The 24,514-nt window shown below is 36.4% G+C and overlaps 3 protein-coding genes, 1 long non-coding RNA gene and 1 pseudogene across 4 annotated transcripts; 4 read left to right on the top strand and 1 right to left on the bottom strand.

Moving 5' to 3' along the window:
* Positions 1-7,402: 7,402 nt before the first annotated feature.
* Positions 7,403-9,109, top strand: LOC127975119 (apolipoprotein A-I). The gene is made up of 4 exons (XM_052578925.1): positions 7,403-7,511; positions 7,654-7,708; positions 7,921-8,071; positions 8,166-9,109. The coding sequence occupies exons 2-4, from the start codon at positions 7,669-7,671 to the stop codon at positions 8,740-8,742; spliced, it is 768 nt and encodes a 255-aa protein (XP_052434885.1). The 5' UTR covers positions 7,403-7,511; positions 7,654-7,668; the 3' UTR covers positions 8,743-9,109.
* Positions 8,570-23,377, bottom strand: LOC127975122 (uncharacterized). The gene is made up of 2 exons (XR_008157444.1): positions 23,229-23,377; positions 8,570-8,708 (listed from the first exon to the last, which is right to left on the bottom strand). It is a non-coding gene; the product is annotated as an uncharacterized LOC127975122 (long non-coding RNA).
* Positions 9,771-11,243, top strand: LOC127975121 (apolipoprotein A-IV). The gene is made up of 4 exons (XM_052578928.1): positions 9,771-9,927; positions 10,025-10,080; positions 10,514-10,664; positions 10,761-11,243. Exons 2-4 carry the CDS (start codon positions 10,041-10,043, stop codon positions 11,137-11,139), a joined length of 570 nt encoding a protein of 189 aa, XP_052434888.1. The 5' UTR covers positions 9,771-9,927; positions 10,025-10,040; the 3' UTR covers positions 11,140-11,243.
* LOC127975120 (apolipoprotein A-I-like) lies at positions 12,805-13,928 on the top strand. Its single transcript, XM_052578927.1, has 4 exons — positions 12,805-12,859; positions 12,958-13,013; positions 13,094-13,244; positions 13,337-13,928. The coding sequence occupies exons 2-4, from the start codon at positions 12,974-12,976 to the stop codon at positions 13,911-13,913; spliced, it is 768 nt and encodes a 255-aa protein (XP_052434887.1). The 5' UTR covers positions 12,805-12,859; positions 12,958-12,973; the 3' UTR covers positions 13,914-13,928.
* LOC127975118 (apolipoprotein A-I-like) lies at positions 21,932-23,536 on the top strand (annotated as a pseudogene).
* Positions 23,537-24,514: the final 978 nt, after the last annotated feature.

The raw sequence follows: 24,514 nt of genomic DNA on the forward strand, positions 1-24,514 counted from the left end.
TCATAATGTTTAAATTTTACCATGTCAATTATTTACCTAAAAAAAAAAAAAAGAAAATCTGGAAACTAAAGAATAGATGCATACCAGTTTTCAGTCACTAATGCAGCTGAACATAAAACTGCCTCCCAACCCAAGTTTGACAATAACATGTAAAGCTGTCACATCCTTCTTGTGTTTAGTTCCTGCTGGTTTCTTTTGTTAAGTAGGTTCTCATTTTTACTATTATATTATTACTATTTCTATTTGTTTGTTAACTGATCCTGTCCTCGCCCTGTGTGTACTGATACCTCCAGTCTGACTCAGTTCTTTGTCTGTTCTCTTCTTAGGAGAGTTTGTTTGCTTTGCTCCAGTGTTGTTTTCCTGTGAATCTCAGTGATTCCCTTACTAAAAAGTAGTATACTTCAAGTTAATTTTATTAAGTATACTTAAATAAAGTTCAAGTATAGTTTTAAGTATACTTTATAGCAGGTATACAAATATCAGTGTTCTAGTAGTATACTTATAAGTGTACTGTTTCAACATTCCTTGGGACTAACGGGCCCACTTTCTAATATATAAAAGTATACTTTTAAGTATACTTTAAGTATAACAGTAGGAAACTTTGAGTACACAACTAGTTTACCTCTACATCTGATATTTGTACTTCAATTATACTAAAAGTGAACTTATAGGTATACTGATAGTTTACTAATTAAATACTTTGTACACTTTGAAGTACAGTTTCAGTTAACTAATAGTTTAGTAGTTTTATACTGCAAGTATACTCATAAGTTTTCATTAAACTACATCATACTTTAAGTATACTACTATGTTTAAGTATTAAGTTTAAGTATACCCTATTTAGGTTTTAATTTATATATTTTTTTGTCATATGAATATCTGAACATACAAATCATCCAAAGAAATAACAGGTTATCTGCTTGTAAACAAAACCATTTTATTATTATTATTATATAGCGTCTTGCATTTTTTTAAACAATTAAAAATTAAAGAAAGTGAAATAACCATGTAGAAATTATAAAACAAAAATAAAAACAAGCAATTTTAAAACTTTGTAAATGATAAAAAAAATGGACTTAATATATTTTAAACAGTTGAAAATAGAAAATGATTTTACATAAAATACAGTGAATCGTAAAATACAGTGCAATCGGTTCGGACATTGCACAGTGTTCATTCAATAAATGCACAGCTAAACAGATGGGTTTTGAGTCTAGATTTAAATGTGAGAAGTGTTTTAGCACATCTGATGTCTTCTGGAAGCTGATTCCAGCTGCTGGCAGCATAGTGACTAAAAATAATATGAGTTGGGTACAGAATGATAATCAAAACATAGATGGAGTCGATCAACACCCAAAAGCTTGACTGTAACTATTACCTCTTTATCGGTCAACATTTTATTCCATAACATTACAGTTTTGATGCTGTTTCATGTCAGATGATCGTGTTAGATTACATGTGTTAGCATCCATTGTTTCTTTTTTTCTTCTTCACTTGTGTTTTACTGGAAATTCTGTACAGAAGATGTGTACTTGCATCCTCTATTGTATAATAATGAAAACACAGATTCTAGGAGAATAGCTCAAATATATTTAGACTCTTTGTAAGTATGAGTCAAGTATACTTAAATGTCATTTTAAGAATATTTCTGAGGAGTACATAAAGCCCATTTCTGAGAAGTACATAAAAATTATACTGAAAGCACATTTGAATAAACTTCCTTTTAATAAGGGTTTTGTCCAGATAAATATTTACTGCTCATAAATAGATCCTTGTCTTTCCAGAAAACAACCTATGACACATGAGATTTTGAAAATGCATGTGCTATAATCCCTTTTGTTCCGCAAACTAAGTTCCCAGTACTGTCTTAACAATAGCGGTGTTCCGAAAGTCAAAGAGAAGTTTATTTTTTCCCACCTTTTGCTTCCACCTCCACTGACAGTTTCTCCATTGTTATTATAATCTTTTGAGAAAGTTTGAACTTTTTAATGAATTAATTAATTTTTTTGTGCAAAGGAAAGGTTTCATAGTCTAGTCAAATAATAATGCAGAGTGAGTATGAAACTGAATACTCATTTATTATGTAGACTTTGATTAAACTGTATAAATTTAATGTAAGAGTATTGTAATACATGTTCTATATCGGATAGCTAGCCCTGGTGGAAAAATCTAATATTTCAGTCAAAAACATAACTACCTTTTGTCAAAAACAAACTTTGGCCTCATGACACATAAAGCCTAACAAATAGGGAAAATATCTCCTTATGGCATTTAAGAATTTTAATATATATGTGGCTTCTTTTCAAATTATTGTTTCATCTTGATCCAAAGAGTTGACATGCTTTAAAGGGGGGGTGAAATGCTCGTTTTCACTCAATATCCTCTTAATCTTGAGTACCTATAGAGTAGTACTGCATCCTTCATAACTCCAAAAAGGCTTTAGTTTTATTATATTCATAAGAGAAAGATAGTCTGTACCGATTTTTCCCGGAAAAACACGACCGACTGGAGGCGTGACGTGTGGGCGGAGCTAAAGAATCACGAGCGCGAGTAAGCTTTTGTGTTGAGAGCGTTTGGAAGCTGTGACATTACCGTGAGGAAAAAACCAACCAAAACAAACCATGGCTAACAGTCAGATTCAGCGTATATTTATGATCCAGAATCAGATCCCAAGGCTGAAACTGAACGAGAGCAGCAGCAGCAACGACTTGCTCCGAGCGGGGCTCGAACCCGAGTCTCTTGCATTGGAGGGGACGCACTAACAAGGAGGCAGAGATATTTGAAGCAGTTTTACTCACCGCCTGCGGTTCCAACACTCGATCGTGGCCCTTATTCATTGGGATTGCATCATCATTAAGAAATAAACGATACGCAAATCCGGCGTCAAACTGGGCCTTGTTTGTAAAACAAGCATCTTCGAAATGCAGGGAACAAACACAAACACTTGCACAACTCCGTTGATGCTCTGTAAAAATAAACCCCATCCACTGGTCCCTTAATGCTGTTTTTTTTTTTTGGTAATCTGTGCAGGGTTGTCTTGCCCTGGCAACCAAAAATACACTTCTTTTGTGACATTTCGCGATGCTCTTGCTCTGATCAGTGAATGGTCTCAGTGTTCTGCTATACGGGAGCGCGCGCTCTTCCGGCAGAAGTGCCCAAGGATCCATATAAGGAAATTCAGCTCCATCTAATGTCACACAGAGCCATAATCGAAAAAAACTTTCCGAAACTTGTGACAAACCGGAAGGAGTATTTTGGGAACAAAAATACTCCTTCAAACGTACAACTTAATTTTTGAAACTTTGTCCATGTTTAGCATGGGAATCCAACTCTTTAACAGTGTAAAAAACTCAGTATGCATGAAATAGCATTTCACCCCCCCTTTAAGTCTGAAAAATATTTTATTTAAATTAATAAGTATATGTTGACTTTACCTGAAATGAATGTTTTATGTTAATGATGTAGATGTGTCAGTCCAACTCAGTAAAAAAAAAAAAGAAAAGGGTGTGACCCACACTCGATGCCTTGGTCACTTTTATTTCAAGGTAAATATATGCATATATACTGTCTAGAGCTCATAGTAGTTTTTCTGGCTCTGAAAACCTTCCTGTCAGCCTTATGCAGCCACCATGTTCTGGTCCGTTCTGCCCACATGACAGAGGTAGCCTACATTAGTCGCCAAGGTGGTCTTAGGTCTCTCTCCCTTTACAGGCTGTCTCTACGCTTCCTATTCCGGGCACAGAGCGAACTCATAATTTACTCACCCTTAAGTCATCCTAAGTGTATATGACTTTCGTCTTTCAGACAAATCCAAAAGTTATTTAAAAAATTGTCTTTGATCTTTCAAGCTGTTTGATGCCAATCAGCTGGTGTTGCACTGCATCAGTCCAAGAGAAGTTTAATAAAAAGTGCATCAAAAAAAAAAGTGTATCACATGACTCCAGAGCATTTACAAAGGCCTCCTGTAGTGAATCGATGCTCAGAACACAATGGAGAAATCTAAACTAAACAACGGTCACTAATTAGAAATACAAAACAAGGATTTGTAAAGACAAATGTCAGGATAATTTCGAAATATAAGACAGGCGGAGACTGATTTTCCTTTGCTAAAGTAAGGAAACTTTGCTTCCTTTGCTCCTGTTAACAAACGTTTGTTTTCACAAGACTCACCGGTGAATGTGTGATGCTGACCCATACGTCATGATCCTGGAACTGCTTCCATTTTATAATAGTGAGCCAAGCTAGATAAAAGTGATAACATTTTAAATATGGATATTTTTCTTACAAAAATGCACAAATTCACTACAGAAGGCCTTTGTTCACCCCCCAGAGCCATGTGAGACACTTTCTTTTAATGGATGCTTTTTTTAAATTAAAATTCTCTTGGACTGATGCAGTGTAACGCCAGTAGAGTGGCATCAAACAGCTTGAAAGATCAAATATATATTTTTTTAAATAACTCCAACTGGATTTGTCTGAAAGAAGAGAAGAAAGTCATATAGTACACAAATGTAACTTCAAGGTGAGTCACTTATGGCATAATTTTCATTGTTTGCTTTTTAAATGTTTATTTATTTATTTTTATTTTTTGGTAGTTGGATGGCAGTGGTCACAAAGAAACTGAGGATCACCACATGGTGGAGCAACTGTCCCACTGTAGTTGTAAGCTTGTGCTTTAAAATTGTGCATCATTCTATTCTATTCTATTCTATTCTATTCTATTCTATCCTTATACTTTCAGTGATGAACAAGGATATTTAACAATCTTAATACACTCAACAGTAGAGTAACCAACTTTAACTGCTGTGACAGAATCTGATCAAATGGGCTCCCAGCCAATTACTTTCAAATAATGCTAAAAAGGTAGATATAATGCATACAACAGTTAGCAGAAGCTAAAGATTATGGTCTTTAAAGTTTTGAATATGGATAATTTTTTTTACATCACCAGAGCCATGTGGAGCACTTGTTTTTTAATTATTATTTTTTATTTTTTTTTATTTATTTTTTATGATGGATGGACTTCTATTATTAAACTTCTATTGGACTGTCGAATATCCATACCCATTCACTGCCATTATAAAGCTGGGAGAGCCAGGACAGTTTAAATATAACTCTACACCAAGGATGGCTTGAGGATAGATCATGGGCTAATTTTCTTTTTTGCGGGGAACTATCCCTTTAAGCATACAGTTTACAGTCTAATGACTTGTACTTCATATAACTATCATATTTGCAGTTTTCTTTATAGTGGTTACAACAACTGTATCCATCACTTTTAAGAAACACAAAATTGTACAAATAAATAATTTTTTACTTGAAATGTAAAATGAAGGTCAGTCATTAATGAATCCAAAGCAGAACTGTGCAGTCTCCACAACACACAAGGATTTTAAAAAGACCTCCAGAATATGGTGTGACAATGAAAAAGCTTTCTATTGGTTCATAAGTCATCCTACTACTCAACTCAGGCACAACCTAAGTACACAAACAAGTCTTTGTATGCATATACTGACCTTTCTTTATCAAAACCTCAGATATCTAATCTGTTCATCAGTCTTTGCTGACAGTGGCCAAACTAACATGTGCTTGCCTGCATGCATTAGCACAATGCCAATCTGTGGATGACGTCTAGATGTCTGGCAGTGCAAGACACAGCTTGTTTAAATCAAACCCCTTGTTTATTTGTGACAGTAATGCATTTGTCACTGTGAGCTTCAATGGGCATCCATACCGCTGAAAACACTCACAGACAAATAAATAATGCTCCGATCGTACCAACAATAATCCAGGACAGAAACATGACTGTATGTTTACCAGTGTACAAGTAGAAATGCCTTTGTGTTCCATTTATATGCATTTATAGGTCACACTGTGATCTGTGTTCTGAATGCCCAAGGTTACAGTAAATGTTGTTTATTTGCGGAGGAAATCAGATATCCAGTTGAAGTGTTGTAAGCGGACTCTGCCCCTCCACGCTGGCTGGATGATGGGAGAGGTGTGTCTGGTGGAGTCTAACAGAAAGTGTATAATAATGCTGAACGAGCCACTTAGAGTAAACTCTGTAGTTTTCTTTATTTGAAAACAGCAGCTCACCCACGCAAATCAAAGCTCAACACAACTGTTGACATTAAATTATATACTCTAAACATTTTCAGGCTAAGTGAATGTGATGTGTAACAATTTCAAAACTACTAATAATAGCATTTAAAGAATCTTTTGGATACATTAGTTATTTGTTATTTTATTAAATAAACATTCTTTTTTTAAATCTCCATGGAATTTGGTCAACGAAAGCACCATTGTCCTTGATCAGAGCAATCGATCACCTTTCCACAGTCACAGACCATCTAAATCAGAAAAATAGCTCATATAACCCAACACAAGCATGACTCTTTTAATGCTTAGTCTTTCCTATGTTTTTACTTTTATTCACAAGCACTTAAATAAATAGTTGGCTTAATTTAAATCTGTCATAATTTACTTAGCCTCATGGCATTCCAAACCTGTATTATACAACTTTTTAATTCTGTGAAACACAAAAAGGAGAAATTTTAAATTATGTACTAGTTGCACTTTTCCATGTAATTACAATTAAATTGAGTTCAAACATTATTATATTATTATTTGATTCAGCTTTTCAAATATAAACATATCCTTTGGCTTGAGACCTGGTCTGTTATTATTTTTTTATGGAGCCGTTCCATATACAGTAATGAAGCTTGAAAGGCTCAGTCCCTATTCATTATAAGCTCTTCCTCAAGTCATAACTTTTCTACTGAACATACCATGACAAAACGTTTTTTTCATTGTTTCTTATTGGTGTATAAAGTAAATTGCACAAAAAAAAAAAGAAAAAGGAAAAAAAAATACATATAAAATACTTTACAGCATAAAATGCAGGAAAAAAAAAAAACACAGAAAGGGGATGCTGCCATATGTAAAAGACAACTATCCCCATACACCCTCAGTTCAAAATTCACATCCCATTCTGAACTAACTGTGGCGACACAAATGTCATGGCTTTATAGTGCTTAATTAAAAAATATAAAATAAGAAACGTTAAGCTTTTCCGACACTTTCTTTTATGTATTAATAAAAAAAAGTACAATTAATCAGTCACTGATCACTGAATTATTCTAAGAACTGAAATAAAATATCAGATTAATTTTCCTAAATATTATTATTTAAAGCTAACAGCTGATACTGAGCTAAATGCTATAATGTTATAATACCCACACACCATGACTGTGATTTCTATGGAGAACCATTTGAATGGAGACTCAGTATCAGTAGGTTCAAAGCACAGCATCATGTGACAGCAGGCTGAAGTGATGGTGGGGGGAGCGCCACTGACAGCATGGCACTGGATGATGGACTTTGATTTTTTTTTTTTTTTTGCTTTGGATTATTCAACTGCGCGCGCACACACACAGACACACACATATATATAGCCAGAGCCTCTCCTCACTAATGCTTACTGGACTAAGAAATAACTGTGGGACCTGAAGGTAATTTAAGCTTGACGGACAGTAATAGATTACTGAAATACTACAACAAATTGCTCAGTCGTAGTATTGTCTTAGTAAATATGCAGTGCTTTAGGATACGTGAATGTATATAATCATTCTTTTTTTCTCTCTCTCTCTTTAGCAAACAACTGTGAAAATGAAATTGTATCTGGTACTTGCCTTTGTGGCATTCACAGGTAAATCATATATGGCCAAGAAGTAAACTAAACAAAACTATTTATCAATTAAAATGGGCTAATATTAGATCTATGCCAAGACCTGCACTGAATTTTAGTAAATTAAATATACTGAGAAACTACAAATATGACAAAATAAACATACTGCAGCATTTGAGCAGATTTGGATACTGACTGGCAGACTTAAACTTAACTATTTGTATTTTTACCAGGCTGCCAAGCCAACCTGTTTTATGCTGATGAGCCCAAGCCACAGCTGGAGCAGCTGACAGATGCTTTCTGGAGCTATGTTGCCCAGGCCACACGCACCGCAGAGGACACCGTCAAGATGATCCGGTCTTCCCAGCTGGGACAGGAAGTCAAGTAAGTAATGTTTAGAAGTCACAGTATGTGTTTGAAATACTAAAATATTGATTTGCATTCATGAAAATACACATTTCACCTTTTCACATTGCAGTGCCAGACTGACCCAGAGTGCCGATATGGCCAGCGAATATGCCGTCACCCTCAAGAAACAGATGGATCCTCTGACTGAAGAGCTGATGACCAAAATCACCAAGGAGACTGAAGCATTGAGAGAGCGTCTGAGCCAGGACCTGGTCAGTGTGAGAGACAAACTGGAGCCCTATGCTGACAACCTCAAGAGCCAGATCCAGCAGAGAGTGGAGGAGCTCAGGACGGCCATGGCTCCATACGCTGACTCCCTGGATTCTGAGACCCTGAAGGCCACTCTGCTCCAGAAGAGCGAGGAGCTGAGAGGAAACCTGGAGCAGAGCGTGAAGGATCTGCAGTCTCAGATGGAGCCCTACACTGCTGAGATCAAGGAGAAAGTAGATAAACATCTGCAGGAGTTCCAGAAGACTGTGGCCCCCCTGGCTGAGGATCTTCAGGCCCAGATTAGAGAGAGAGCCCAGATGGTCCAGCAGAGTCTCACACCCTACGCTGAAGACCTGAAGGAAAAGCTGGATCCCTACGCACAGGATCTGCAGGCTCAGCTCACCTCCCTGTACGAGTCCTTCATCAAGAGAAATTAGATGCTTCAAAGACCTCTTTTGTCACTAACAGAACTGTTTTCCCTTCCATCGTGACTCCAAAATCTCATATCTCTCCAATAACCGTGACCTAAATCAAACTGCTAGGCAACAACATCTTTGGTCTTACATGTAGACCAAACACTAATACAGAGAAAAAGAGTGATTCTTTTTGCTGAAATCCTGTTGTTTACACTTTAACCATTCATACAGATGCAGAAACATTGCTCTTTTTTCTATCTGAAGTCTATTTATTTCAATTTAGCAAGTCTTTATTATGTCTGACAGAAAATGTTGTTTCTTGCAAATACCAAGTGTATAATTTGTCTTATTTATGCAACAATAAAACATCTGCCATTTATTAACACAATGTTTTTAATTGTTTTACTTGTCCAGTTGGGTCCAACATAACTATAATGACAACTTATAAATCATATTGCTCTTTTGTTGGTTTTGATTGCTTCTATTTTCCTCATATGTAAATCACTTTGGATAAAAGCATATGCTAAATGACTAAATGTATATACTTCAAAATATTACATTAAGCAGCCATGAAAATGCACAAGGTCAGGTTGATATACTTTTTAATAAAATCACTAGACAAAATATATATGTCATCATTTCTATCAAAATAGGGTCTAGTTATTTAACCATGAGAAGTGCTTTTAATAATAATAAAAGAGTGACTGTATGATTTGAAAGGTTCAAATGTGGCATTTGACACCAAATCTAAACCACAGACAGAAATACACAATAAAAAGTCTATGTGTGTGTAAAAAAAACGTTTAAATAAAGAAACCGACAAATCATGCAGAAATGATAAAGGTCATTTCAGCTGATTTCTTGTAACACATACTAAAGATTAGATAAGGTTAAGGACTTTCCAAAGGTGGACCTGTTCCAGTCTCTTCTGGTTGAACTAACGATAGAACATGCATTAACATAATGTCTGTCCTTCATTATCAGTGCTGACGCAGGTGTATGCAGTTACTCATGGGCCTGGTGCTTTCAAGTGACGTCCAGAACATCTTGGGACAAAGAGTCTGTAGACATGAAGTATCTAGATATAAACATCCACTGGAGATATTAAAATATATTCCCAATGCTATATAAATACAGCTATGAAACAGCAATCACCACACTTCCTCTCTATACTCCGGACAGGGTCAATTAAATCACACTGACAAGGTAAGAAGAGAAATTCACTGTTTATTAGATCAAAATATATTGTATGTAAAATATGATTACGTTTTTTAAATGAAACATATGTGTCGTTAATTTACAGGCGAAGACAGAAAACCATGAAGGTTCTTGTGGTTCTTGCATTGGCTGTTTTTACAGGTTAGTTAGATATAACTGTAGAAAAATAATTTTAAAAATATAATATAATAATATAAGACAAATACATTTAAATACATTTAAATTACATTAGTGTTCACAGTGGATGAAACAAAATATATCATGTTCTTGATGTGCACAAAAAATTGACACATGAATACATGAATTTGTTTCAAGTGATCTTAAAACGTTTCTTAATCTAGAACTGTGTGTAGATGCTTGAAAATAGTTTTGTAGGCAAATAATATGCACACCTATTTTTCTGTTGTATGAATTCCTTGAAGGAAACATACCGGAAACCTTTCTACATTGTTTGAAGAAGTTCAATAATAAAAATACATGTTACAAATATGCTACTCCAAACTTTTATGACTTTCTCTCCTCTAAAAGAAATTACTAAATGACTTTTAAATCATCTGGCATGCTGTATCCCCAGGTTGCCAAGCTAATTCAACTAATGTAGAGAAGCCCAATCCACATCTTGAACACTTGATAACTGCATTCTGGAAATACATTGCCAAAGCAGTACATCCCACTGATGAAAAATCCCATGTGATAAGGACATCCCAGCTGGGACAGGAAGTCGAGTAAGCCAAATTTACCACCATTATTATTTTAAACATAATGAATTAGTAATATTCCCTGTTAACAGATGTAAATTATACCTCTCTTCTCCACACTAGACTAACGCAGCCTCCTCCATCTGAAGATCAGATGACCAAAATCACCAAGGAGGCTGGCGTGTTGAGGGAGCGTTTGGAAAAGGACATGAACATGATAAGAGATAAACTGGAGCCCTATGCTGACAACCTCAAGAGCCAGATCCAGCAGAGAGTGGAGGAGCTCAGGACGGCCATGGCTCCATATTCTGACTCCCTGGATTCTGAGACCCTGAAGGCCACTCTGCTCCAGAAGAGCGAGGAGCTGAGAGGAAACCTGAAGCAGAGCGCGAAGGAGCTGCAGTCTCAGATGGAGCCCTACACTGCTGAGATCAAGGATAATGTGGGCCAATATCTGCAGGATATGCAAAAATATTTAGCTGCTTCACCTGAAGATCTCTAGGCCCATATGTGGAGTTCTCTTTCCTATTTCTGTTACATTGTGATGTTTTTAGTTTTTTTTTTCTTTTCTTGTTATTGCAACAATAAAACATCTGCCATCTGTTATCATTTGTCACTGATAAATAAGACTGCATGTCCAATTGAGAAAAACCTATGAGTTTAATAACTCTGTGATTGCGCTATTTGTTCTTCCAGACTATGCAATGAAGACTTTGCACATTCATAAATCTATGATAGAAAGAACTGTTAATTTTAGCACATCATATATCTGAGGAAGCACATTAAGTTTTCTTGCAATCTTTTGATAATTTAGACTCTATCAGTATTTTAGCTAAATTTGAAAGATTTTCTACAATTGCTTCATTTGAGTTTTTTTATTCTTCACTTCAGGCTTGATTTGTTTACTCATCTCCCATGATTTAAATGTTTTGCTCGTGTGCAGGAATTCATAATATCATCAATTATGTAAACATTAATTTAATAAATAAATGAAAGGAATACTAACCTATAGGGCTTCAGCTCTCTAGTGGTGAAAAAAAAGTTTCATTAATAATAAGGCAAAAAATAAATAAATAAAATGTATAAATTGTGTCATAAAAAGAAATTATGCACAACACAAAACATAATGAGTACTGCCCTGGAGAACGACTGTGTAATACCCCCCCCCCCCCCCATACCAATAAATAATCGATTATATTATTGTATTAAATATGCTATATTTCCTGCCAACTTTTTTCATTTGGCAAGTTATTGCCACATCATTTTGTCAGCTAAACTTTAACCAAGTTGTGTTTTTTTCTTCTTTGGAATACATTTTAATCTTGTTGAATCATTAAAAGCAAATATTGAGAAATATCCTTTCCAGACTTCACTTTTGGACACTACTGTAGTTTATTATAAGTCAGCTAATGGTGAAATTGGAGGAATTTTATATTTTAAACCTTAAATATTGTTAATAAATAATTAAATATCTTTCTGTTCTTTCAGCCCTTTATTAGTAATGACAATTCCATGGAATACTTACAGGATCAGTCTCTGAAGTCTGTATCCTTTGAAACTATTTATGGATAACTTAATAAATGTCAAATTATTATGATCAGGTTTTGAGCGATGAGTCAGATCTTATCAGGGTGTGTAGAGCTCTTTTATCATTTGCTGTTTTATTAGGTCAAATGTTCAGACTTGAGGCTCTGTCTGGTTTAAATACCACAGATGGATTTTCACTAATTCAGGATTACTAATTCAGGATTACTTTTTGGGGGTTTTATGATTTTTATCAGATTTTTATTAAATTATAGTTTAGATATATTTTCATATTTAAATTTCTTGTTTGTTTTTAGGCAGTATGATTTTTTTTTTACATTTATTATTATTATTATTTTACTGACATCTGTGTCATGTAAGGTGCTTAAAATAATTTAACCTTAAAATAATTTACACATACTTATTTTGACCCATTAAAAATTCCATCAAGAAATTTATTACTGCTTTCAATGACAAAGTTCCACTCTTATCATTATCTGCATCTGCACAGTCTGTGGTGATTGAAGGGACAGTCAGGACGTTATGATGTGGAATAGGTACAGCAAGGCACTATACTGGACTTTGAGGTTTCTACTATGACAATCACCTCCCCATACCCTATAAATACAGATGTGAAACAGCCACCTTTACACTTGTTCTTCAGACAGGACAGCGTCAATTAAAACACACGGACACAAGTAAGAAGACAGCCTTACTTTTCAGTCAATTCATAGCTCTGCATTTTCAACATAAATGTATGTAAAAGAGAAATTGATTAAAAGTATTTTACTTACAGACTAAAACAGAACACCATGAAGGTTCTTGTGGTGCTTGCACTTGCTGTATTTACAGGTAAAAAGGTTTCTGGCTTGATACATTCACAGAGTGTACTCACAATTCTATTTAATCATTCTGAAATGTTCTATCAACAGGTTGCCAGGCCAACCTCTTCTATGCTGATGAGCCCAAGCCACAGCTGGAGCAGCTGACAGATACTTTCTGGAGCTATGTTGCGAAGACAACACAAACCGCAGAGGAAACCGTCAACATGATCCGGTCTTCCCAGCTGGGACAGGAAGTCAAGTAAGTCAAGAACAGTTACTTGCAGGATACTGTAATTTAGATTATTTCTTGCTCCCTGAGAAGAAACTCAAATGTTCATCTTCATATCACAGTGCCAGACTGACCCAGAGTGCCGATATGGCCAGCGAATATGCCGTCACCCTCAAGAAACAGATGGATCCTCTGACTGAAGAGCTGATGACCAAAATCACCAAGGAGACTGAAGCATTGAGAGAGCGTCTGGGCCAGGACCTGGTCAGTGTGAGAGACAAACTGGAGCCCTATGCTGACAACCTCAAGAGCCAGATCCAGCAGAGAGTGGAGGAGCTCAGGACGGCCATGGCTCCATACGCTGACTCCCTGGATTCTGAGACCCTGAAGGCCACTCTGCTCCAGAAGAGCGAGGAGCTGAGAGGAAACCTGGAGCAGAGCGTGAAGGATCTGCAGTCTCAGATGGAGCCCTACACTGCTGAGATCAAGGAGAAAGTAGATAAACATCTGCAGGAGTTCCAGAAGACTGTGGCCCCCCTGGCTGAGGATCTTCAGGCCCAGATTAGAGAGAGAGCCCAGATGGTCCAGCAGAGTCTCACACCCTACGCTGAAGACCTGAAGGAAAAGCTGGATCCCTATGCACAGGATCTGCAGGCCCAGCTCACCTCCCTGTACGAGTCCTTCATCAAGAGAAATTAGATGCTTCAAAGACATCTAAACCAAAAACAAAACATTTGATAAAATCTCAATTAAAATGTGCAATATCCAATGTCCTTTAAATTTGTAAATTCTATTTTTGTTCTGTGTAAAGTGGGATTATTTATTTAGTAAAAATAAGAAACATTATTTTTGAGAAAAATGTGATATTCCTATATTTCTGTTTGTAAGTTTACAAATGTCACATTTGATCTTATTTTAATGATGAATAAAATACTATTTATTAAAAGAATGGTGCTCTTTCAAAAGATTTATGTGAGAAACACCCATATTAAGAAATCAAACAAATCCCTGATACACTCAAAATGTTCTTCAAGCGATGCCATAGAAGAACCATTTTTGGTTCCACAAAAAAGCAGTCAAATTGTTCTTTAAAGAACCATGTCTTTCATACCTTTTTATAATCTAAAGAACCTTATTTCACTGCAAATAACCTTTTGTGAAATAGAAAGGTCATTTAGACAAAAAGGTTCTTCTATTGCATCGTGAAGTGCCTTTATTTTTAAGAGTGTAAGAGTTTTTTTTTTTTTTTGAGTAGGCAATTACTGACAGCTGTGCCATAACTTAAACACAACATTAAATATATTACTTAATAATAAGTGTTTAAAACATGAAAAACAATAAATTCATTAAAAATGCCATAATTATTGTTGTGATGCACCATTAGAGGCTGCCCTATATTTGTTCTTAAGTGACCATTGCATTTAGCTACGCAGGAAAGGTGATGATCTGTTGCGACAAATAGTCCCAATTTGGAAATTTTAGTTTTGAGTAATCATGACAGTCAGGCACTACCCACTGGACTTTGGGATTTCATTGCGACAATCATTTCTCTGTGGTAAATAAATGCAGATTTGCAGCCGCTACCTCCACAATACAACTTCAGACTGGACAGGTGAATTTAAACACACTGAAAGGTAATTATCGAAAGGAACTAAAAAGATTTAAATATATTTTTAATGTATTATTATTTATTTTATTTTATATGTAAATGCATGTTATTATTACTATACTAATTGTCTATACCTTTAATTAATATACACTGACTCACATTTATTTTTCTTACAGGCCAAAATAACAAAAATAATGAAGATACTCCCAGTCATTGCATTGGTTGTGTGTACAGGTTAGACATATTACAAAAACAGATTAAGCAAAAATATCACTGTTGTGTTACTGAAAATATCTTTATGGTCACTATTCATATTACATAATTTGTGAATGACAGAATATATGCTAAGCTTTAAGCTAACAGAAATATTTTTCATAAGGAATAATAAAACATTATATAACTTGAACATATATCTGCAGGTTGCCAAGCAAACCTATTCTATTCAGATGAGCCTAAGCCAGCGCTGGAGCAGTTGACTGATGCATTCAGAGGCTATTTTGAACGAGCCAAGAATAGGACTTCACAACTGGGGCAAGAAATCAAGTAAGTATTAGTAATAACTTTTCTTTAGCATTTCTAATGCAATGAAATGACAGTGATAGACTAACAGAAAATGTTGATATGGCCAGTCAGTACACCACAAACCTAAAGGAGAAGATGAATCCTCTGCCTAAAGATCTGATGACCAAAATCACCGAAGGTGCTGACATGCTGAAAGAGCGTATAGAAGTGGAAGTGAGCACTGTGAAATGTGCACTGAAGCCCTACCTTGAATATGTCACCAGTCCACTTGAGAAGGGCGCGGAATACATAAGAGAATCCCTGGATTTTGAGGACCTGAAGGCCACTGTGCTCCAGAAGAGTGAGGAGCTGAGAGAGAGCCTGGAGCAGGGCATGAAGGAGCTACAGGCTAAACTGGACCCCTCTACCTGAGAGAAACGCTGGATCACTAAACTAGTCAACCAACCCAAACAAGACCACCCGAAATGACAACCTGATATTCTAATAATTTGGTTTGTTTTATTATCAACATGACTCTTTTTCTATGAAATAACCTTTTGATTCCAAAATCAAAGATCATACAACACAAATCACCCAAACAGGCCAAAATGGACAGATTTCTGTCAATTAGAGCTAGAAGGTAAATATATGTGTAAAACATCGAAATATTTTAATATAGCCTTTGTATTTATTTTGTAATCATCTGCATCGTTAGTTTCATTGAATATCCTTTCATGTTATATTCACAGAGATGAAGAGCTATTCATTTTCTTCACGCAACTATGAAACACTTTTGTTTTAACACAATGTCTTTTTTAAACTGTTATATAATCATATTTGCAAGCCCAAATAAATGTTATAAAAACCAATGCTTCCTTATTAAGCTGACTATATCTGGAGACCAAGTCTAAAAAGAAAACTGAAATATATTTAGAACATGACAACAAATATTAGACACTTTCACTGATAAACTTGACCTAAGTATTTAACAACTTTTGTATATATATACATCCATTAATTCGTACATCCACTCCGAGGAATAAATAGTATATGGTAAATTACACATACAGTATTCAACCAAATAATATGCATCTTCTGAATTTACATGCAAGTATTATGGATTACTTTACATATAATATTTGTTTTGATGAACAAACGCTATTTCTTAAGTCAGCCTTTTTTTTTGCCACATCAGACTGATATTAGGTCTTTAATTTAGCCAGAAAAGAACGAACCTTCACTTAACTAACTTCATCCCTGAAAATAAACTCTAAATTGTGTAAAAATGACAAATGTAAACTTCACAATGGAAATGAAGAGTATCACTACATTTGTGCTCCCCTTTGCAAAAAAAAAAAAAAAAAAAAAAGTAAGTTCCTTCAAAAATAAAAAAGCATTTATAAAATGTTATGAAGATAAGACAGCAGCAATAGTTCAGCAGCAATAGTTCAGTTCAATAGTAACATTACAAGAAGTGAAGGATACTCCTCCAGAAAATAATTACCCTCTGTTTCAAAATGTTAAATATTGTTAAAATAAATAAATAAAACTCACATGAACACCTCTGTTATCAGCGATTTCATCCACTGGATATAAACAGACACATTTATTTATTATATCCAGAGTTTTAGGCTATACATTCAGGTGACGACAACTCTGAAGTGTCTGGAATGAAAAATAAGACTTGAGTAAGGGTTATTGTCAAAAGCAGTTACGTCATGCTGATAAATATATTTTTTTACCTCTTAAAATCTTATAAATAAATTTTATTGATCTTATTTTATATACATAAATTACATTTCATTGTCATTTATTTAGAAAATGTTTAGCCTGCTCTAATGTAGTCTCATGTAGCCAGACCAAACTGACTGCAGGTGGTCTAGGAGGAGCCTTGGCTGCTTTGAATGGTCAGTTAAAGAATGTGACACACACATCTCCCGGTAATCCTGTGGAATTCAACCAATCTGATGATGATAATCAACCTATTTTTAGCATTTTTAGCTAAATTGCTGTGTTGCCTTTTATGTAATTTTTGAAAGGAGCATCATACATTTTAATGTAGGCCTTTTAAAATAGTGTTTGCTAACAAATATGAATAAAGCACTTTTTTTTTTCCACACATGGTTTTCTCTACAAAAAGAAAAAGAAATGGATTGAAGATTTGGAGGCTGTATGTGATTTCGAATCAGCCTTAGTTGTTATTCATAGTGCTGGTGATCCATTTGCTGAACGTGCAGACATTGAAGAAAAGAGAATTCGTTCAAAAATGCTTCATTCAAAACCAAAAATATTTGACCAATTATTAAATGACAGCAAATCTATTACCTTGCCATAGACACACACACATAGATTCTTCTCAGTAAAGTCACAACCCCAGGACACAATACCCTGCAGTTCACCACTGAACGCCACAGGGCCACCAGAGTCACCCCGAAGAAGACAAACATAACAGCTGGTTATTATTAAGTTAGTCTCATATAATATTCATGTAACCATGCTATTTCCTGCTATACTCTACCTTGCAAGTGTAATTTCCTCCCTCCAGGTATCTAGCACAGAACATGGTACTGGTGTTCATGAAAGGGTAGTAGATGTTGCAGCCGCGGTCAGACAGGACGAAGATCTCTGTAGGCACTGAAGTGTGCTGGTAACTACTAGCAGCAACAGAGATGAAGTGAACCAAAGTGCTATGAACATGTAGAGTGAAGGAAGTAACATAAAAAATCCTAATACTCACTGGAACTCATGTTGATTCCCCAGCCAGAACATGAATATGTTCATTTTAGGCTTTGTGACCTTGACAGCATGTTTCCAATGTGACACAAGTTTTCAATAGCTGTCCATCTTCTCACCCAAGGGCTGGGCAACTGGTGCACTAGCCCCGCCTCGGGGTCGGGTAAGGAGTGTGACACAAGACAAAAGTGAAGTGAAACTGCTTAAAATGCTTAAATAGTGATTTTTAATTAAAGGGTATTATGTGGCAGGTGTGATGTCTGACAGAGTGCAGGTGGGAACTAAGAGGGATGCTGGGAAATGTAGTTCAGTGATGACAGGACTGGTGACTAGGGCCCTGCGTTTCATTCGGAAGGGCTTATCCCTATGCTCTAATCCCTTCAACAGGTTTACCCTTTCGAGTGAGAGCTTTGAAGGAATGAAGGGTGTAAGGGACCAAACAACTGTTTCTGGAAGTGCCCTTCTGCGCCATAATCATGTGCCCACACAGAGGTGCAGTCATTATGGAAAGAACAGGCGCAAAAGATCATGGGGGCCCAAAGTGTTCATACGTTGTACCCATTCGAAATCCTTCATTCTGAAGGGCCCTTTGAAGTGGCCAGTGTTCAGCATTTCGGTTTGGAATGACCCTTCAATATTGCGGCCATGATTGTTTTCACTATGTAGTGCCCTTCAGAGGGCAATATATATCATGTGGAACACACCAGGGATTGTGACAGAAACACTTTGTATCAACAGCATGGAGCACTTTACTGCTTTAAACACTTATTTCATTACCATTAGAGACCCTTGAAAAGGCAGTAATAATGCAATATCTCGCTTATCTTCTGTGGTTTCTTTCTCACTTGCTTTAAGCTCTGGACATGAACAGTGCTACGGACACTCTTTGTTCCACTCTAACCTCTTGCTTGGACAACTTTTGCCCACTGTCGTCTAGACCAGCACGCACCACCCCATCTGCCCCCTGGCTGTCTGAGGTTCTCTGTGAACATCGCTCTGAACTCAGGGCTGCAGAGAGGAAATGGCATAAATCAAAAAACTTTACTGACCTCAGTGTGTATCAGTCTCTCCTCTCTTCCTTCTCTGCAAGTGTCTTCACTGCTAAAACATCCTACTACCACAACAAAATTAACAACTGTTGTGAAACTCTTCAAAACTCTCTGTTCTCTTCTTAATCCGCCTCTACCACCTCCTCCATTGACTCTTACAGCGGACGACTTTGCAGTTTTCTTCACAAATAAGACAAAAACCATCAGTGACCAATTATCCACACCGCAGACTGAGGACAACTTCACAATGACCAATGCACACTCTCTCTCCTCCTTCTCTCCACTCTCAGAGATGGACATTTCCAAACTGATCCTGTCCAATCATCCTACTACTTGTCCACTTGATCCGATCCCCACCCACCTCCTTCAAGAGATCTTTTCTTCAATCATACCTTCACTTACTCGCATTATCAACTCTGGAACATTTCCCTCAGCATTTAAGCAAGCTCGGGTAAGCCCACTGCTGAAAAAAACATCTCTAAATCCAGTGCTTCTAGAAAACTAAAGACCGGTATCCCTTCTTCCATTCATTGCAAAGACACTTGAGCGAGCTGTGTTCAACCAGCTCTCTATGTTCCTTATACAGAACAACCTTCTGGACAGGAACCAATCTGGCCTCAAAAGTGGCCACTCAACTGAGACTGCCCTGCTCTCGGTTACTGAAGCCCTGGGACTGACAAGAGCAGCTTCAAAATACTCAGTACTCATCTTACTGGACCTGTCTGCTGCTTTTGACACCCCGTTAATCACCAGATTCTCCTGTCCACTCTCAGAAAGATGGGCATCTCTGGAGCCGCACCCCTGTAGTTCAAGTCCTAACTCTCTGATAGATCGTTTAGGGTGTCTTGGACGGGTGATGTTTCTAAGTCACAAAAACTTGCTACTGGGGTTCCTCAAGGCTCAGTATTTGGTCCACTTCTCTTCTCCATCTACATGACGTCGTTAGGATCTGTCATTCAGAAGCATGGCTTTTCTTATCACTGCTACGCAGATGACACCCAACTCTACTTCTCATTCCAACCAGATGACCCGACGGTAGCTGCTCACATTTCATGCCTGTCTGAGTGACATTTCTAGCTGGATGAATGACCATGCCCTTCATCTCAACCTTACCAAGACAGAACTTCTGGTGGTTCCAGCTAACCCATCGTTTCATCACAACTTCTCTAAACAACCAGGTGTGTCAACCATAACTCCTTCCAGGACAGCCAGAAACCTAGGAGTTGAGATCGATCATCTGTTAAGCTTTACGGACCATATTGCTACAACGACCCTTTGTAATGCTCTCCTGGCTGGACTTCCGGCATGTACTATCAAGCCTTTCCAACTGATCCAGAATGCAGCAGTGAGGGTTGGCTTCAATAAAAAAAAAAGCTCAAGTTACTCCTCTCCTCCTCAGGTTACACTGGCTACCAGTAGCCGCTCGCATCAAATTCAAGGTACTGATGCTTGCCTACAAGACAACCTCTGGCACGGCACCAACATACCTGAACTCACTAGTTCAATCTTATGTGCCCTCCAGAAGTTTGCGCTCTGCAAGTGAATGACACCTTGTGGTGCCATCCCAAAGGAGTTCAAAATCACTCTCACGGACCTTTTCCTGGACTGTGCCCATCTGGTGGAATGACCTCCCAATCTCAATTTGTACAACTGAGTCTTTACTCATTTTCAATAGACATCTAAAGACTCATCTTTTTTGCCAGAACTACTACTAGCATTTTTTTTTCTTTCTTTTCATTTAAAAAATAAAAACCTGGCTATGCGTTCTGTACTAGACTAACTGAGACTTGTCATGGTACTTGTATACTGTTGTTGTTCTCTTGTTGATCTGACTGCTTCTATTGTTCTCATTTGTAAGTCGCTTTGCATAAAAGCGTCTGCTAAATGATTAAATGTAAATAAGGTCTTTTATTTAGCCAAAAAAGGAACGATCCTTCACTTAACCTCAATTAAAATCAAGACCTATTCCAGTCAAAATGACAAATGTTAACCTCGCCATGAAAAATAATTATTTCACTAAATTTGGGATCCCTTTTACCTAAAAAATTTAAGTTCCTTAATAAAAGCATTTTTAAAATGTTATGAAGGCCAGACATACGTCAGCAGTAGTGCTAGGTCAAGCAGCTGCCCTTATCTCTAGGGGTTTAGCAGACATGTGTAACCTGGAGTGCATGATCCCTGGCTGTGATGATAATTCATTTTAAGAATCACTTGAGGTCAATTTTCTAACACTGGAAAGGTTAGTGTAAAAAAATCAATAAAAAAAAAACACCTAACCTGAAAAGACTTACTACAAATTTTAAGATACAAGGGTAGGATATATATCAGACTTCATAGAGTGAATTTATAGAGCTCATAGATTCATCAAGCATAAAAAACACATACTGTATCTCTTTGAGTGATGTGTCAAATCTTATCAGGATGTGAACAAAGTCTGCTGTCACTGTTATTAGTTCAAAGGTTCAAAATCAGTGTCTGATTTTCATAGATCAAGTACCTCAGACCGACAATTTCATAAAGGGCAGTATTCAAAATGTCTTAATACTAAAAGTTAAAAGGAGATTGTCTATTCTTCAATCCCCTGTTATTATTTAAAAAACTCCCATGATTACAAGTCTACAGAAACCCTTTAGGACAGACTATAATTTTTTTTATTTATATCACACTGAACAATTATGTTACATAGCGAATTTACTAAATAGTCTTAAGCGTTCATCTCAAACAATATTTATATTGGAATTTAGTTAGTACAGTTTATTGTCCAAGAGTTATCAGTCATATTGAATACAGGAATCTTTAGTGATAATAGGTGCAGTCAGGACGTTATGATGTGGAGTAATGACAGCAAGGCACTACCCCCTGGACTTTGAGGTTTCTACTATGACAATCACCTCCCCATACGATATAAATACAGATGTGAAACAGCCACCTTCACACTTGTTCTTCAAACAGGACAGCGTCAATTACAACACACGGACACAGGTAAGAACACAGCCTTACTTTTCAGTCAAGTTAAAGTACAGCATTTATGATGAGCATGAATTCCTAATGGAAACCAGATATGTTGATGAAAAATTTATTTCACTTACAGACTCAAAGTAAAGACCATGAAGGCTCTTGTGGTGTTCGCACTTGTTGTATTTACAGGTAATATTTTCAGAGAAATTTAAGATATACAAATGTCTTATTACATATGTTATTGGATAATTGTACACTGTAAAAGATGACTGTGATATTAACTCTAAAAAACTGTGAAAAATGCTACCGTATAAACCTGTTAAGTGGTTAACGGTAATTTCCTGTAAAATTAACAATTGGTATTGACCTGCTTTGTTTTATCAACAGGTTGCCAGGCCAACCTCTTCTATGCTGATGAGCCCAAGCCACAGCTGGAGCAGCTGACAGATACTTTCTGGAGCTATGTTGCGAAGGCAACACAAACCGCAGAGGAAACCGTCAACATGATCCGGTCTTCCCAGCTGGGACAGGAAGTCAAGTAAGTCAAGAACATTTACTTGCAGGATATTGTAATTTATTGCTCCCTGAGAAGAAACTCAAATGTTCTTCTTCATATCACAGTGCCAGACTGACCCAGAGTGCTGATATGGCCAACGAATATGCCGTCACCCTCAAGAAACAGATGGATCCTCTGACTGAAGAGCTGATGACCAAAATCACCAAGGAGACTGAAGCATTGAGAGAGCGTCTGGGCCAGGACCTGGTCAGTGTGAGAGACAAACTGGAGCCCTATGCTGACAACCTCAAGAGCCAGATCCAGCAGAGAGTGGAGGAGCTCAGGACGGCCATGGCTCCATATGCTGACTCCCTGGATTCTGAGACCCTGAAGGCCACTCTGCTCCAGAAGAGCGAGGAGCTGAGAGGAAACCTGGAGCAGAGCGTGAAGGATCTGCAGTCTCAGATGGAGCCCTACACTGCTGAGATCAAGGAGAAAGTAGATAAACATCTGCAGGAGTTCCAGAAGACCGTGACCCCCTTGACTGAGGATCTTCAGGCCCAGATTAGAGAGAGAGCCCAGATGGTCCAGCAGAGTCTCACACCCTACGCTGAAGACCTGAAGGAAAAGCTGGATCCCTATGCACAGGATCTGCAGGCTCAGCTCACCTCCCTGTACGAGTCCTTCATCAAGAGAAATTAGATGCTACCATGAGACTTTTGCCAATTGCTGCTAATGTAATACTAGATACTAGATTACTAGATTCAGTTCAATGTGAAAGTATGTTCTTCACTGTCTGTGGTTAACACTAACAACTGCTGCTGACCTTACAGTGACCTAATGGAAGTATTTATTCACAGCAAAGTAACAAAACACAAAGGTACAATCATGTGCATCTACATTTACACAATGATTTGAATGTAATGTTTGAAACATTTAAATTTAAACTAAATAAATATTTTGTCAAAGTAAATAAGTCTAAAATGTTTCTTTCCTGGTTGGGTGGTTGAAGTTCAAATGTACAAATGTTAAATTGGTTACATTTATGTAGTTCAAAACAAAATACTTCATGAAAAAACAACAAAAAAAACAACAACAACAACAAAATTATCTTCTCAACTTCTTCTGAGATTTGGATATATACAATGTTTAAAAGTTTGAGGTTAGTAAGACTTTTTTTCTTTTTTTTCTTTTTTTTTTTTTAATAGGTCTGTTATACTCACCAAGGCTGCTGCTTCTTGATCCAAAATATAGTAAAAACAGTAATGTTGTTGTGAACTGTGAAATATTATTACAATTAATAATAAATGTCTTATATTTGTATGTATTTTAAAATATAATTTATTCCCCAAACTGGGTAGATTACTTACAAAATTGTAATCCATTACTAATTACATAACTAATTTGTTAGTAATGTAATAAATTACATTAAACATTTTTGGTAATATAATCCAACTACTTTTAGATAACTTATGTAGTTTTCCACATTGATTTAAATATGATAATCTTCAACCATATTAATATAAAATATACAAAGAGAAATGAAAAAGTTTTGAAAAAAGAACCATGAACATGCAAATGTGATACTTAACTATTTAAAAAAAGACACAGAAATACATGGTAAAAGTACCTACAGACTGATCATTTAAATAAAAAATGTATTCATCAGTAGTTGATGCAATGTTGAATGCTGTAGTCACCTAGTCTTTGTGTGAATGTTCACAAAACTAGAAGACTTTCTGAATGTATAAGTGGTAGGCAATTTTAGAAAGGAACATTTAATAGATAAAAAAGAGGAATAAGGAACAATCAATACATTTTAAATAATTTATTGATATTGTTTAAATAATGTCATCATGTGATGAAAAAAAGGAACTTTAGTTTGATTATGAGTATTTTAAAATGTAATTTAATCTAATTACAAGTACTTCATTTTTGGATTCTGATTAAGTAT

The sequence above is a fragment of the Carassius gibelio genome, chromosome B16 (assembly GCF_023724105.1).
Source record: "Carassius gibelio isolate Cgi1373 ecotype wild population from Czech Republic chromosome B16, carGib1.2-hapl.c, whole genome shotgun sequence".
Taxonomy (NCBI): domain Eukaryota; kingdom Metazoa; phylum Chordata; class Actinopteri; order Cypriniformes; family Cyprinidae; genus Carassius; species Carassius gibelio.

Bases quoted from the DNA above. Each gene is read 5' to 3' on its own strand.
- LOC127975119 (XM_052578925.1), top strand. From the start codon at position 7,669: ATGAAATTGTATCTGGTACTTGCCTTTGTGGCATTCACAG. The intron at 7,709-7,920 runs GTAAATCATATA...TATTTTTACCAG, and splicing joins TGCCTTTGTGGCATTCACAG to GCTGCCAAGCCAACCTGTTT. The intron at 8,072-8,165 runs GTAAGTAATGTT...TTCACATTGCAG, and splicing joins CAGCTGGGACAGGAAGTCAA to TGCCAGACTGACCCAGAGTG.
- LOC127975121 (XM_052578928.1), top strand. From the start codon at position 10,041: ATGAAGGTTCTTGTGGTTCTTGCATTGGCTGTTTTTACAG. The intron at 10,081-10,513 runs GTTAGTTAGATA...CTGTATCCCCAG, and splicing joins TGCATTGGCTGTTTTTACAG to GTTGCCAAGCTAATTCAACT. The intron at 10,665-10,760 runs GTAAGCCAAATT...TCTCCACACTAG, and splicing joins CAGCTGGGACAGGAAGTCGA to ACTAACGCAGCCTCCTCCAT.
- LOC127975120 (XM_052578927.1), top strand. From the start codon at position 12,974: ATGAAGGTTCTTGTGGTGCTTGCACTTGCTGTATTTACAG. The intron at 13,014-13,093 runs GTAAAAAGGTTT...TTCTATCAACAG, and splicing joins TGCACTTGCTGTATTTACAG to GTTGCCAGGCCAACCTCTTC. The intron at 13,245-13,336 runs GTAAGTCAAGAA...TTCATATCACAG, and splicing joins CAGCTGGGACAGGAAGTCAA to TGCCAGACTGACCCAGAGTG.